Source organism: Toxotes jaculatrix, chromosome 1 (genome assembly GCF_017976425.1).
Source record: "Toxotes jaculatrix isolate fToxJac2 chromosome 1, fToxJac2.pri, whole genome shotgun sequence".
Lineage (NCBI taxonomy): Eukaryota > Metazoa > Chordata > Actinopteri > Toxotidae > Toxotes > Toxotes jaculatrix.
Window position 1 is genome coordinate 22,422,543 of NC_054394.1, and position 14,508 is coordinate 22,437,050.

General features: G+C 41.7%; 1 protein-coding gene across 1 annotated transcript; it reads left to right on the top strand.

Annotated features, from left to right (window-relative positions):
- The first annotated feature begins 422 nt into the window (after positions 1–422).
- gas6 (growth arrest-specific 6) lies at positions 423–13,645 on the top strand. The gene is made up of 15 exons (XM_041032866.1): positions 423–923; positions 1,185–1,345; positions 3,999–4,023; positions 4,134–4,196; positions 6,549–6,671; positions 7,764–7,883; positions 8,323–8,445; positions 9,318–9,439; positions 9,838–9,956; positions 10,712–10,901; positions 11,004–11,168; positions 11,262–11,430; positions 11,653–11,792; positions 11,878–12,079; positions 12,882–13,645. Exons 1-15 carry the CDS (start codon positions 848–850, stop codon positions 13,034–13,036), a joined length of 1,953 nt encoding a protein of 650 aa, XP_040888800.1. The 5' UTR covers positions 423–847; the 3' UTR covers positions 13,037–13,645.
- Positions 13,646–14,508: the final 863 nt, after the last annotated feature.

Sequence of the window (14,508 nt, forward strand, 5' to 3'; positions counted from 1 at the left end):
TGTTCTTCTACTGAAGTTAGTATGCTAACCAGTTAGCTCCCATAAGGCTTTGTAGTGAGTTAGTGTAGAAGTAGTGCTGCCAAGAGGGCATATTTTTAATTTCTTCTCTTGCCAATGCAAGAAGCTCCAGACAAGAAGCTGTGTGTGGTAGAAGAGAAAACTTATGCCTTTAAACAACTAATTTCCTGTCAGTCGCCTAACTGATTAATCATTACAGGACTATATTGCTGGTTGGTTTCTGGGTGTCTGATGAAGTAATAAAACTCTCATGCATGGTGGTAGGTGGGTGGTGGGGGGCAACAACAAATTTCTTGCCCCGGGGCCCCTCTGGAAGTTAATGCGGCCATGGAAAGAGGAGAGAGAACTGCATCATTACAAACTCCTGCCCACACTTCTCTGAGCTACTCCCCCTGTGAGGCGTGCAGTCTTTCTCTGCAGACTCGGGACTCGGTCCGACCAGAGGGGGCTGAACACGAGAGAAGAGGGTCAGGATATAAAGTACACAGACCGCGATGGGGACGAGCTGAACCGCAGAGAAAAGAGGACGGTCGCTGAAACTTGCTCATGTTATGAACGATATGCGCCAGAGACGCACGAAAGTTTAGCTTGCAACGCTCCGCCGCGCCAGTGATTTAACAACATCCAAAACGTTAACAGCCAACGGTCGGAACTACCTGAATACCTGCAGTGATTCGCACTAACGTTAGCCAGGACTCGGCGCACACAGCGGTGACATCGAGAGACTAGGTCGGGGGGGGGGGAACATATTGAGATACTTGGGAGTGGGACAGCAGAAACGGTACAGGAGAAAGTTCCTCAAGCCTGGTGCAGACACAGCGGTTTAACAATGAGGTTGACCCCGACAAAGTCCCTTTCATCGGCAGCCCTGCTAATCCTGCTGCTTGTCCGCTGGTCCGACAGCAGTAAGTAAACAGTTACATGCTAGGTGGCTAGCTAGCTTGCTAAGTCCCCTTTGACATTTGTGTTGTGGCTGATGGTGATTTATTAACGTCATTAACGGCTTTTCAATGGTTGATATTTCGCAACCGCTGTTCAGTGTTTTCGTTTTTGGGAACTACATATTGCTTAACTCTTGAGTTGTTTGACCTTCTTTTGCTCCTCTAGGTTAATTAATCCAGTGTAATTTATTATTATTATTATGATTATTATTATCTTTTTTCTAGTTTCATTGTCTCCCCAAGAGGCGAACCAGTTTCTGAGCAGACACAGGAGAGCTAATCAGGTTTTCGAGGAGACGAAACAGGGACATTTGGAGAGGGAGTGTGTGGAGGAAAGGTGCACCAAAGAGGAGGCCAGAGAAGTGTTTGAAAACGACCCGGAGACTGTGAGTATAGCCACAAGAAGTTGCTTACAGCACCAAGACACGGCTTAAAGTTGTATTTTTCAGTTGCGCCTCCCCAAAAAAAGAAACACATCATTGTCACATCATCATACCAGGCTCCTTCTCCTTAATCACTGCAGCACCAAAAGCTCTGTTAGAACATAATAACATTATCATTATTTGATTATATACTGGAACTTTTGCCACCTTGTATTTGTCATTTACCATAAGGCTACAAGGTCGGTTGTTTTCATCATGTTCATATTGACTGCAGATTGATGACTGTAATATGAAATTACACTAATGAGTCATTGTCTGGGCTGCCAGTGTTCCAATAGGTCCAGTGTTGATACCTATTGATGCACCTAATATTCCCATGTCAAGGACTTGGCATGTTGTATTTTCCTTTTGTTTGTTTCTGTGACAGACGTTGACTCATTGTGACTAAGCTTTAGTTTGTGAAATACGGTATTAGTGAAGACGGTACTATCCCGACACTATCCCTACACACAGACAGTCCCTACTGTCCCTCCATTTGCTAAAATTTGGCCCTGTCTGCTGGAGATCTGCTTGGTTCAGGTTCCAGCCAAGTATGGGAAACACCTGGATATCTTTTCTCCATCTTCCTTTGCATCCGTATTGCTGTATGTCTACACATGCCCGCTCTTACATACATATCCTTATACACAAATGCATGTGAATGATGCAAACAAACCCCTTTGATTCTGATTGGTCTCTTTGGGAGCTGATTAGCAAGAATTGTGTTTCATTCAACACACTAATTCACATTGCCTCACTAATCGGTATACATGCTCCCACCCTGTTTTTCTGTTTTACATTTACCAACAAACAACATGGGCTCAGGAATATTTACTGCAGATTAGTTTCCATTCTGCACCCACAAATGCACAGATCAGCCTTTCCATCCATGTGAATACATAAGCCTATTGAATATGCACTACATGTCCTGAATATGCTAACCAGCTCTGGAGGTATAAATAACCTGATGTGTCAGAAAACGTGGAACATGGGCCTTTGGGCCAAGAGGTGTATTCATTCACTGGCTGAGAGTTCAGACCTTTAAGTATTTTAACAGACATTTGTGTGGGGCGTGTTTAATGTGTTAGTGTGTGTGTGCTTGTTACTCAGTAAGATAAGTTATAGTGCAGACTCTTGCCTGAACGCCTTCAAAATGTTAGCTGTCGCGAAAGATCAGCAACAAGTATGTCCTGACATTGCAGGAATGTCAGGACATACTTGAATGTTTTTGTTTTTGCATGCTAACACCTGACAGCTTAATTTGTAAGTCAGAGATTGAGATAAAGTTTTGACCGTGCTTGGAGGGAGTGCTTGTTAGCTGGTGATGCTGTGCTCTTCAACGGTCACTTTTTCTCTTTAAGTTTTGACGTTATGAGTTGTAGCAGACAGGGAGTGAATGAGGCAATCGATGACTCAGAGATTATTCGGAAGATTAGCCAAGTGGAGAGACATGGAATCTGATGGAGGGAGGATTAAAGCGAAATAGAGCTAGGCTCAGAGGAAAAGGTGAAGTTAGGTGACTTTCCCTCAAGTTGCGTTTGAATCAGCTGGATGCACATCACCAGCAGAATAGCATTTGTGCGCCTGTAGTTTTCTACCATGTCGTGACACAAAGCTGCAGTCTCATTCATAGCTGCATTATTCATTCTGAAAGAGCCCATCTCTGACTCTGCATTTTCTTCTGCTGCAGCTTTCTGGCTCTACAGAGAGAGGGAGAGTGGGGTGTTCCTGGATACTCATGATTTTCTTTGGCAATAAAGATTCAAAGATTCAAGATTCAAAGGGTTTATTGTCATTTGCACAGTAAGGAAACAGGTTTCCCTGTACAATGAAATTCTTACTTTGCTCTTCACCCAGAATGCCATACAAAACGTTGTAAGTAAAATAAAATAGATAAATAATAGTATTTACAAAATATTAACAAGAGCATAAGTGAAAAAAGTTACATAAAATATAAACTGTACTGATATATACAAATCAGCTGTTGTGCAAATTCAGCTGAGAGTGAAGTGAAGACTGTGCAAAAGAACTGTTATGTGAACAGTGTGGTATGTGTGCAGTTAAAAGCCATCTCACCAAGTTTCTGTGCCTCTTATCTGTTAGGGGACCTTTGCCACCTTAGCTCGATGCTCCTACTGCAGCACAAGATCTCTAAAGTCTCTCTGCCTCCAGGGCCAGTCTTTCCACTGGTACATCTCCCCAAATTTTGACCCACATGGGAGGAATACTGCAGCCAGGAGGAGGGAGGGATGCTACAACTATCAGGAATGCAGAGAATTCTCAGGAAGCCCCTGGCAAAGGGCCGCACCCATTAGACAGAGCATGCACATACACACACAGATTACAGAGTAATCACACTCTAATCTCTGCCTCGATATAACCTGCGCATGCATACATGGACAAAAGCAAAATTAATGATTGTTTACAAATCGCTTATCACTGCCATGAGTATGAGCACAGAGATCAGGTATAAAACGAAACCAAATCCTAGATTATGTCAAGTATTAACAGAAATCTCCCAATTATTTGTAATCATCCATTTAGATTATTGTGTCCTGTTTAGTTTTTTGTTTATACATCTACTTAATTTTATCCCTCTCTCTTCTCCATGATTTAGGACTACTTTTATCCCAAGTATTTAGGTAAGTTATCATCTGACTAAAAGCCTTCATCTCTACTCATAACAGCCAGCATTGCTGAGTATGTGTTTTTTTAATATCTTCATTTTAATATCACTTTTCTTTCTGTGCAGCCTGTGTGGACAGGTTTGGAGATTCTGAAAAGAAGAGACAAGACCTGGTCACGTGTGTCCACAGTAGGTTTTATCCCCTCTCTTGTCTGTCTATCGACTTCAAGTTAGGACTTGATTGTAGGACTGTGGGCAAGTTTATAGATTCCTTGAAACCCCTTTTTTCTTACCCTTACCCTTCTTTCTTCTTCTTTCTTTCCTTTCACTGCATAAGTATTACTACATCCAGAGACAGCCACCGAGTCACAGTGTGGGGTTGGGCTGCACTGCAGTATCACTGCTCTGCATCATACTCACAATCATGCATTTTCTAAGTGAAAAAGGAAGAAGAGGGAAAGATGATGAAAAGGTGCTGAATTTTTATTTGAGCTGCCTGTTCTTGCAGCTTGACACACCTGACTGTGACTTTAAAGTAGCCAGTGTGCTATATGTGCGTGAGTCCAGGTCTCTGTGAGTAACATTGCAGCACTTTGCTACAGTGATGCTGCACATTGGTGAATGAGTAACACACCCCTTCAGTCGTCACATACTCACACACTCCCTCTCTGAGTGACTGCACCAGCTTCTTCGTGAGCTGGTTCAGCGGAGGACTGACGTTTAAAAAAAAAAAAAAAAAAAAAGTCTGACGTGAGTGGAGCGCAGGATTTCTGCTGCATCAGGATACAAGAGACCCGGACCAACCCGGCTTCACTGCTATTGGCTGAGAAACCTCAGGGTGGCAGTGAGGGGGGGGTGGTTTCATGACTCAGCTGCAGCATCATGGCATTTAAAGATACGGAGGTTCCTCCACCCCCCACCCCCCTTTATCTTTATCTGTCAGCACTCTCTATCACCACCTCTCTCTCTCTCTCTCTCTCTCTCTCTCTCTCTCTCTCTCTCTCTCCTTCTCTCATTGCAAATCTCTGCCCATCTGTCCCCTGTCTCAGTGCAGTCTACTGGTGGGTGGTATACCAGTATCAAAGCAGATCATGATAATCCACTAATTCCATTCATGTTATATTACGGACATGGGATGTTACAAACACGGCTCATCATGGAAAGCTAGTTTTGTCTTTATATTTGCACATACCAGAAGGTGATTTCATTGTAAGCACAGCAGAGTTTACCACTTCTCCCTGCCTCTATTCCAACGAATTGCTCTGCAGAAAAATTGAGTAATTAAAAACACATTTTACCATTCTCTAGCATTTACTGTATGTGACATAAATTGTTGCTGCTCTGTAAACTTTGGAGGGCTTATCCAAATAGTTGTTGTGGTAGGCCACACTGTGTGCTTTATTAAATGAAATTAAATTTTGATGTGCTGTTTAGGGACCTTTAAGATTTTAAGCAGAGGAAACAAGTGAGGCTCCTGCAGTTACCCCTGCTTGTGGATGAACCTCAGTATGTCATTAAGCAGGAGCCTGGGCTGACTTGGATTTATTTAAGGACTTCAATCCTTGGGTAGGGAGTAGGGATGCAATATGTACTTAAAAGTATGGACTCATACAAATATGCGTGTTGCTAAAAGTCAAATATTTTATTTGTCCTGAAGGTCACCGGAAGACATTAATCCAAATTACAAATGATCGATCAGTTACTTGACAGTGAGTTCATTGTTTCATTGTGTCATTTTTCCAGCAAAAACAGAGACTTCTCCTTTAACAATGTGATGAACATTTTTTAACATGGCAACTTATCATTTGACTAAATGATAAATTGAAAAAGTGATTGTCAGATTAAAATATTTTTTTAGTTGCAGCCCTGTCTTCAGAACAAATAAAAACAGTATGTCATAATTCTGTTTTTTTACCCTCTTTTTTTGAAGGAGCGGAATCCTTCTAATCCAAATCCTTCAAATCCCATTGGCCTCATTTGAAAGTTGCATTTTTTGTGTTTCATATGTGAACTTATATCTGTGCTTATATCATGCTCCCCTCATTTTCTCCAAGCACTGTCCTTTTCTGTCTCTCTGAACTCCAGCTAACATGCCCAGACTTGTCGAGCACTCAAAATCCTCTGCTAGGGAAAGGAAACTGAAAGGGAGAGAACAGATTTACACATGCTTACTTACACAAGCTTGATGTGAAAGAGAGGGTTCACGTGAAAATATTTAACAGAAAAATAGCACAAACAGAAATGAACAGATATATATATATATATCCAACTCTCCATTTGATCTAGTTTCTTGAGAGCTAGAGGACAGGTACGCTGGGAAGGACTGAATTAGGGCATCTCTGGCAGGAGAGCTGAGTCTGCATTAATCTATTTATATTGAACTCCTGATATGCAGAACACAAGAGATGCCTGTCCTTTGTCTGGTGTCACTATACAGTTAGACTTACCGGATACATCCAGTTTGTACAGACTAAGTTTTAAAACAATGATAACACTTTATTCTCTGTCTCTGCCTGTCTTTTTTTTCCCTCACACTTGAAGATATTCCAGACCAGTGCTCTCCTTCTCCCTGTAATGCCAGAGGTACAGTGCGCTGCGAGGACAAAAAGGGCGACTTCCTGTGTCACTGCTTTACAGGCTGGACAGGAGCCAGATGTGAGAAAGGTACTGTCATCACTGTGGAAAGTGTGAGAGAATATGTAGCTGGACACTGTATGCTAGAGAGGCTGAATTTTTGCACCGTCATTCAGTGTCATGTCCAATGTCTCCAGATAGATGTCATCACTGTGACCTTGGTTCTGACAGCCAACCCCTGTCCCACCCACTGATAGAAAGATCTGCCTTTCCACCACTTTGATTAGTCCTGTATTTGTCATTTAATGTCATTGTTTCTCATCATTGTACATCTCAGTGGTGCTGGAATTGATTTGACCTCGCAAAACTCTGGTTTGTGGTGTTTCCGTTTCATTTTATCTTTTTGAATTGCAGCTGTTATTGTTGACATGCATTGTTAACATCCATCTGCTGCTGCTGCTGCTGCTGCTGCCATTAATGATGTGTCAATGTTGTGTCAGGTCAATATGAACTCCATGTACGGGAACTGCGGTCACAGAGTCCATAACAGGAATGCACAAGTCTCTTTAGAGGTCAAAGCAAGTTGTTGTGTACAGATATGTGGAGAAGCTGCTGCATGTCCTCTGAGGAAAAAAAAGTGAAAGTAAGAGCAAGGATTCCTCTTTTAGAAGGAAGGTTTAACAAAGATTAAGTGTATAAGCAGGACTAAAAGGCAGTATATAATTCATACACATATACTGCGAGGGAGAAAGAAACATGTTTCTTTGATTTATGGCACAGGCATCATTCCACACATTTCCACTGTGACTCATCCTGCCACCTTACTGTGAGAGGAAACCAAAACAGATTCAGTTTGACTTGGTCTGAGCCTTTTCCACTTGACGACCGCACTCCTCCTAAACAGTCAGCTGCAACGCTCAACCACAATGACATAGTGTGTCAGTTATTTGTAAGGCGTTTAACAAAGTACAAATTCATAAGATATGTAAGTGAGCTTTTCAAACTGACAGTTCACTCCACGCTCTCCTATTCAGAACTCCAAAATTAGCTGTCACAGTTGGTTATGTTTAAAACAACTTAACTATGGGAAATCTTAACACTGCCCTAACAACCTAATGTTGTACACAGCCCATGATGATGTTTTTCCTGTTCGTGTTGACTGTACTACCATCCTGTTTGCAGATGTCGACGAGTGCAGCAAGAGAAATGGAGGATGTGAACATGAGTGCAACAACACTATGGGCAGTTATCGCTGCTCCTGTCACCAAGGCTACATGTTGGTAGGACGTCATATGTGTAATGGTAAGGTGCAAACCATGAGTGTGCAAAAAGATTTAAATTTGATTTGATGGTACAGCCTCTAGAAATGGTGTTTTCTGTGTAAATGTTTATTTTCTGTGTTATGTGTGACCTAGTTTCAGTCAAGTGCTTGAACAAGCAGATCTGTATGCATCGTATATATAATGTCCAAAAACAGTGTGGAACAATCGATCTATTGATCTAATTTTAAAACTGCTTTGGGGTAAATTTAATATCAGGATAATAATTTGGATTCGAGTGGTTAATCAACCAGGACCAGAATTTACCAGCATCTGTGCTGTGGCTGGTTTTAATTTTCCACTCCTCAAGAATGAATCCAGTGGAGGTGTCTGGTGTCTTTTTCTGATGCATTTGTTTAAAACACTAATGATAGATACAAATAACCTCCTCAGATCATTTCTCCACTTTTTGTGTCTTTCAGATGTGGATGAGTGTGAGGACCCAGGTGTGTGCGGAACAGCGCGGTGTGAGAATAAGGATGGCGGCTATGATTGTTTGTGTGATATCGGCCATGTGTACGACAATGAAACCAAGAGCTGTGTTGGTAAGTGTGTACACGCACGCACACACTGTAAAAGAGAGACACACACAAGCACACATAGTTTCATGAGAAATGACTGAGGAGCAGCTTCTGCCTCTGCAGGACTTTATGCAGCTGTGTTGTGGGATCAGGAAAGGAATGCAAAGACATGTGGCGATATCCTGTATGTAGGTAACAGGTCACTGTACACTGTTATCCAGTCTGTCTCCATGCCTTTAGAAATGATCAAAGCAAAATCTTCAGTAGCCTAGGAGCTCAATGAGTTTAAGAGTTCAAAATATACTAATCTAATATATATGATATGATATACAGTATACACGTTAATACACAAGGATAAAAGGTTTTCAAGTGATAAATACAAAAAAATATGTTTTGTTATTTGAAACGGTAACACAATAAGATAAAATAACCATAACATTAGATTTTTTGGCAACAGTGTGTAAAATATGGGACTTAAATCTAAGTTATTTATCACTTGTGAGCCCTGTTTTGCTCTGCAGTGGAAACCAGACTTTTCATAACCTCAGTGTCCCCCCTCAGAGAATTAACATTTATTATAGCCAGCCTCCTCATGGCCATGTAAGGTTATATATGGAGCAGGGAGATACGATCCAGTTATCGTCATCACTTGACTCAAGTGTTGTTTGCATTCCCTGATATAATCGCAGGAAAGAAATCCGATTTTTTTTCATACATTTTTGTTGTACTGATGTTTTGATTTAGATCCTTCAAGTTCATGTTTTGACAAATTCCACCACTGATGTGACTTTGATAATTTCACAAACTGTCTGCCTCTCTGTAACCCTGTATGCCCCAGTCATGACTTTCATCTCTCATTCTCTTTCATTTCTTCAACCTGGTCTTCTACTTGTCAGATGTGGATGAGTGTCTGGCAGGTGTGTGTGCAGAGGAGTGTCTGAACACTCCGGGGAGTTTCCGTTGCTTCTGTGATGGTCGTCAGGGCATGAAGCTGGGCCAGGACCTCAGGAGCTGTAAGGTGAAATACGTTAGCTCTTGAATATTAACCAGCCATTTCAGATTTCAGCTTCCAATTTTGTTGTAAAACGTGAACTATAAACAACTTTCTTGATCTGTTCAACCTTTTTTGGACAATGTATCTGTAGGTCTTGAAAAGTCTTAAAAAGCACTGAATTCCATTTCTTCAAACAAAGACCTTAAACTAATTAAAAAGCCCTAAATTTCATTTACAGAAGAAGTTAAATTAAATGAACTTGTCTATGGCAGGCAAGAGAAAGTAAATATCTTCTGGATGAATTTGGTGAGCTCTGCAGAAACCCTGTTGTAAGAATCCAGCTGCAGCTTGTAGGATATAGTTCTCATGAGGTGGCAACATACGTTATCTCCAGGTTGTTGTTTGTCTGTTTTCTCCTCCAGCCGATAACTCCCTGTTTGTCACCATCTCTGAAGAGGAACTCTCGTTCTCTTTACCTGGGCCGCATGTTCAGTGGTGTGCCAGTGGTGAGGCTGCGTTTCCGCAGGAGGATTCAGACTGGGTGAGACAATTGTTTTGTCTTGATGCTCAACAGATGTCTCCTGACAATCATGTTGCACCTCCTCTACATTTATACCTTTGCTACACTGAGTAGAAAGTAGGACAAATGTTTAGGAGGAGTGGTCACACTCGTGTTTGGTTTGGGCTTGCTTGGAAGTGTCAGTTATTAGCCACAAGATATCCCACTGCTGCCGGTGTAAAAGCTTTGAATTTGAAGCATGTGACCTAACTTTCTGCTTGTTTGTTGATTTGCAATCTTCCACTTTTTGTGGGACTTTTTTTCTCCTGCTTTCAAAATGCAAGTCAAACAAAATGCTTCAGGCAAATCCTGTCTTAAGTACTTGTTTTCATTTTTGCTTTTAATGAGAGGGTTTGTAGTACAATGATAGAGAAGGATGAACAGTTTGTCAGAGTAGGTCAAAACCTGCGAGTAAACTGTTCCAAGGTCTTTTTTACCATATATAGTCACTTTGTAATGTTGTATCAGCTAATTATAAACATAATTTATAAAATTAGCAGGAATGAAAACACCACCCACTTTATCAGAGTGGATAGCAGATAAAATTATTTTGGTCACTAAAAGGAATTTCTTGTTTCTCATCTACCATCTCTTCTTCTCCCTTTTCTTTTTTCCTTTTATTTCACATGTATTCCCACCTTACCTTTGTCATTTAAAATAATACTCAAACACACGGGCACACACATGCTCATACCTACACTCCCCTCCATCTCCACCACTGCTCCCCACCTCCTCAGCTTTTCAGCAGAATTTGACTTCCGCACCTATGACCCTGAGGGGGTGATCTTCTTTGCTGGAGGTCACCTAAACAGCTCCTGGATCGTCCTGGCAATGCATCATGGGAGGCTGGAGCTGCAGCTGAAGTACGGCACGATAAGCAGAGTCACCAGCAGTGGACCCATCGTTAATGACGGCCAGTGGAGAAAGGTTAGAGGTTTCTGTCGGGGGTCGTCATGGAAAGTAATACACTGTCTTTAGTAGCGTCATTAACTGATTGAAGGTTTCTCATATGTCTCGTTGTTTTGTCAGATCTCGGTGGAGGAGCAGGGCCGGAGTCTAGTGATTAAGATTGACAGGGAGGCCGTCATGAAGATTGCAGTAAACGGTGATCTGTTTACACTAAAGAAAGGCATGCATGAACTCAACCTCACTGTGGGAGGAGTCCCTTTCAGAGAGGAAGGCCTTGTCAATCAGGTGTTTATTCGCACATGCTTGTGTATTTTCTTGAATATGTACCAAAACAAGACGTTCTTTACATATTTCTCAACTGTTGTGTTTATTTTGCAGGTGAATCCCCGTCTGGACGGCTGTATGAAGGAGTGGCGGTGGCTGACAGGTGAAGACACCTCCATACAAGAAACTGTTCGGTCCAATGACAACATGCAGTGTTTCAGCACAGAGGATCCTGGAGCATATTACCCTGGCACAGGCTTCGCTCTCTTCAACATTAGCTATGGTACAGTGTGTGTGTCTGTGCGTGTTATGCAGAACATATGGGGGCTTGCATAACTTAGTCTAATTGCTTCTTCCCTAAGCAGTTAGTCAATGTTTAATTTGTTTGCATGACTGCGAGTTGGCTTCCATCATCGACGACATTTTTGTCAACAGTTTGCCTAATTTATGTTTGTCCATGAAGTTCATGACTTTCTGTTCTTTATTTCTGTTTTCCTCACTTCAGAATCACAGAACTTGAGCATTCAGTTGACCCTGCGTCCAACTTCCGCTATCGGAGTGTTGTTTGTACTTGTCTACCAGGACAGTGTCCCTCTCTCCATCACTTTGGCCGACTATCATCCTGGCACCAATGAATGGCGAGATGTGAGTACTTAGTACTTAAAAACTCTGTGTATGTATGTTGTTACTGTGTATTTGATTTGAAAACTGACATTTTGTGTGTCCTCAGTTTGTTCTAGTATCAACAGGTGATGCCATCATTGCCAGCTCCCCCGCTCCGCTGTGCGATGGTGAGAGTCATACAATCCAGGTGACAATCTCAGGAAATCAAACCCTGCTGCTGGTCGATGGCCAGTTTGGACGAAGTGAAGACGTCGAAGTTCCTACTAACCTCCTGTCTCAATCCAGCACCTTCATAGGAGGCCTCCCCGGTGAGGGCACACATGTTTATATACACATTTTGCAGGATGTTTTTCAAATCATATGTAGAGTTTGATTTAAATGTTTTATTGTGTTGGCCATTCATGCATTTTACATCTGTAAAGAAAAATGTGTGGTCTAGAACATTTACAGAAACAAAACAAGTATTTTGAATAAGTAGATTTTTAAGTCGCAAAGCATTTTTAAATCCAGTTTTCTTGAGCCGATCAACTGAATAACCTAAAATTAGGGTTTTTCTGCCCAGCCTCTCTAAACTTTTGCAGTCACAGCTTCCTTTTTTCCGCATGACTGTGTTGTACAGTCTCCAAAACATCCAACACGTCAGCAATAAATTACCTCACCCAGTGAGTGATGAGAATAGGTTATTATTCATTTTTCCTAGTATTTATGAGTGGCTCACTTTGTTTACTTGTATTAAAAACAGTGGGATCCAAAAGTCTGAGACCACTCTCCCATTGACTTTTGGACCCCACTGTATATAGTAAACTATCCATAGCTGTCACCTTTGTACTGACTTGTTGCTGAGTAAATAATTTAGGCAGAAACAGCTCCAACATTCCCCAAACTGGAAAAGATTTTGTGGTTTTTGCCAAATATTTACAGTGCCTCGCTGAGAACAGTCATTTATACTTGCTTTAAAGGTGGAAGTGCTGTTTAATGTGTTTGCTGAGTCTGACAGATTCAACACACTGAAAAATTCTGTTTGCATACTCGTGGTTAGGTCACAGTTAGGGCACCTACACAGTGCACCATGTTCTCTGTTGGTTCACATGTTGTCATTTCTTCCGTCAGATGATGTTCCTCTGGTGTCCACACCTGTGTCAGCGCCCTACAGCGGCTGTATGGAGGTCAGTGTAAATGGACACTCTCTGGATTTGGACCAGGCCATCCATAAACACAACGATATCCGCTCACACTCCTGCCCCCTGCTGGACTCTCATCAGTGACCACCGTGCCAGTCTGCCAAAACCGATCCATAAGCAGTTGATTGAGGCAATGGGGATCATTTCCAATATATTTATACAAGCTTTGACCAGTGGGGGGATGTTTCAGATTGGAATGTAAAAAAACAACAAAACAAAAAAACTAGACCAGATATTATGGTGCAGGTGGAGCTTTAGCCCAGGATCATCTTGTCCTTTAACTGTGATGACACTGCTGCCTAGAGGCGTTTGCAAGGATATTCACAGTATTGTAAATCAGTAGGTTAGTTTGTTAGCCAATGGGCAACATCCCTTGAACTAGGCATAAGATATGGGAATAAATGCTGCACAACATTGCCTCAAAAACTGCCCATGTATCACAGCCTTGTAAGCCCACAAGAACACATAGGGCCTTATCCGGATCTATGTTAAATGGTTGGTCTTGGGTCAGCCTACTACACCTGGCATCCTGTGCTTAAATGCAGATCTGGCTGGAACTTTGTAGGCATAGTGACTTTTCGCTGCAGCAACTCAGCTGGTAGAGCTGTGGTCATGTTGCTTACATCCAGTTCACCCAAGGCCCACGTTCACAAAGCTTGAAATAATCGAGTGCTAATGTAGAATCCGATGGGGGAAAAAAAAAAAAAAAACGGGGACCAGATAAATAGTCCTGTGTCAGCTGAGAAAATGTGCAAACAGGTGCTCCAATCTCATGAGTGTTTGGCACAGTGATTTAGGGGTTGATTGGGGACTAAATCGATATTATTTGTTCCTAACAAGCTGAATTAGGCACAACATTGTGTTCTGTTGAAAATCTTGCACATTGTTGCAGGTAGAGATGGACTGCGATGTAAAGCCATTTTCTTGATTTCCGCTCAACTAAAGCAACACTCCATATCTGCCTGCAACCTTTAAAAAAATCAACCATGTGCCTACAAAGAACAACCAACCCAAACTTGTCGACGACTTCCCTCTAAACAGGTGAACCATTTCACAAAGGTGCAGTACTGTAACACACAAACAGACCTAACGCTTCTCCTGATGAAATGTTGTACTCATTGCGGTTAATACACTATGCATTTCCACCTAAGCTAAAGAACTGACACCCTGATTCTCAATAATCTTCAATGTAACTTCATCACAAAGGCCCCTTCTTTCCCTCAGAATCACCCACTGACAATTAATACCTGCCATATACAAAGTGAGGATGTTATATTAGTCACAGAAGCACAGGGAGACGAGAAGGAGAGAGAGCACTGCATCCATCGCACCACACAAGCTACTGAGAGTAAAAAGAGTGCGCTGTAAAATAATGAATATGTAAATAATGTGACTGTACAATGCTTTATAGAAGACAGAAAACAAACACTACCTTATGCTCACTGAGGTTTTCTGCACATTTTAAGTTGATCCAAAGTTAAACGGTAATCTGAGTCTCATAATTTCATCTGCTTCTGAAAAAAAGTTTGAGCAACAAATCCATGATTCTTTTCTAG

Bases quoted from the DNA above. Each gene is read 5' to 3' on its own strand.
- gas6 (XM_041032866.1), top strand. From the start codon at position 848: ATGAGGTTGACCCCGACAAAGTCCCTTTCATCGGCAGCCCTGCTAATC. The intron at 10,902-11,003 runs GTTAGAGGTTTC...TTGTTTTGTCAG, and splicing joins ATGACGGCCAGTGGAGAAAG to ATCTCGGTGGAGGAGCAGGG. The intron at 11,431-11,652 runs GTACAGTGTGTG...TCCTCACTTCAG, and splicing joins TCTCTTCAACATTAGCTATG to AATCACAGAACTTGAGCATT.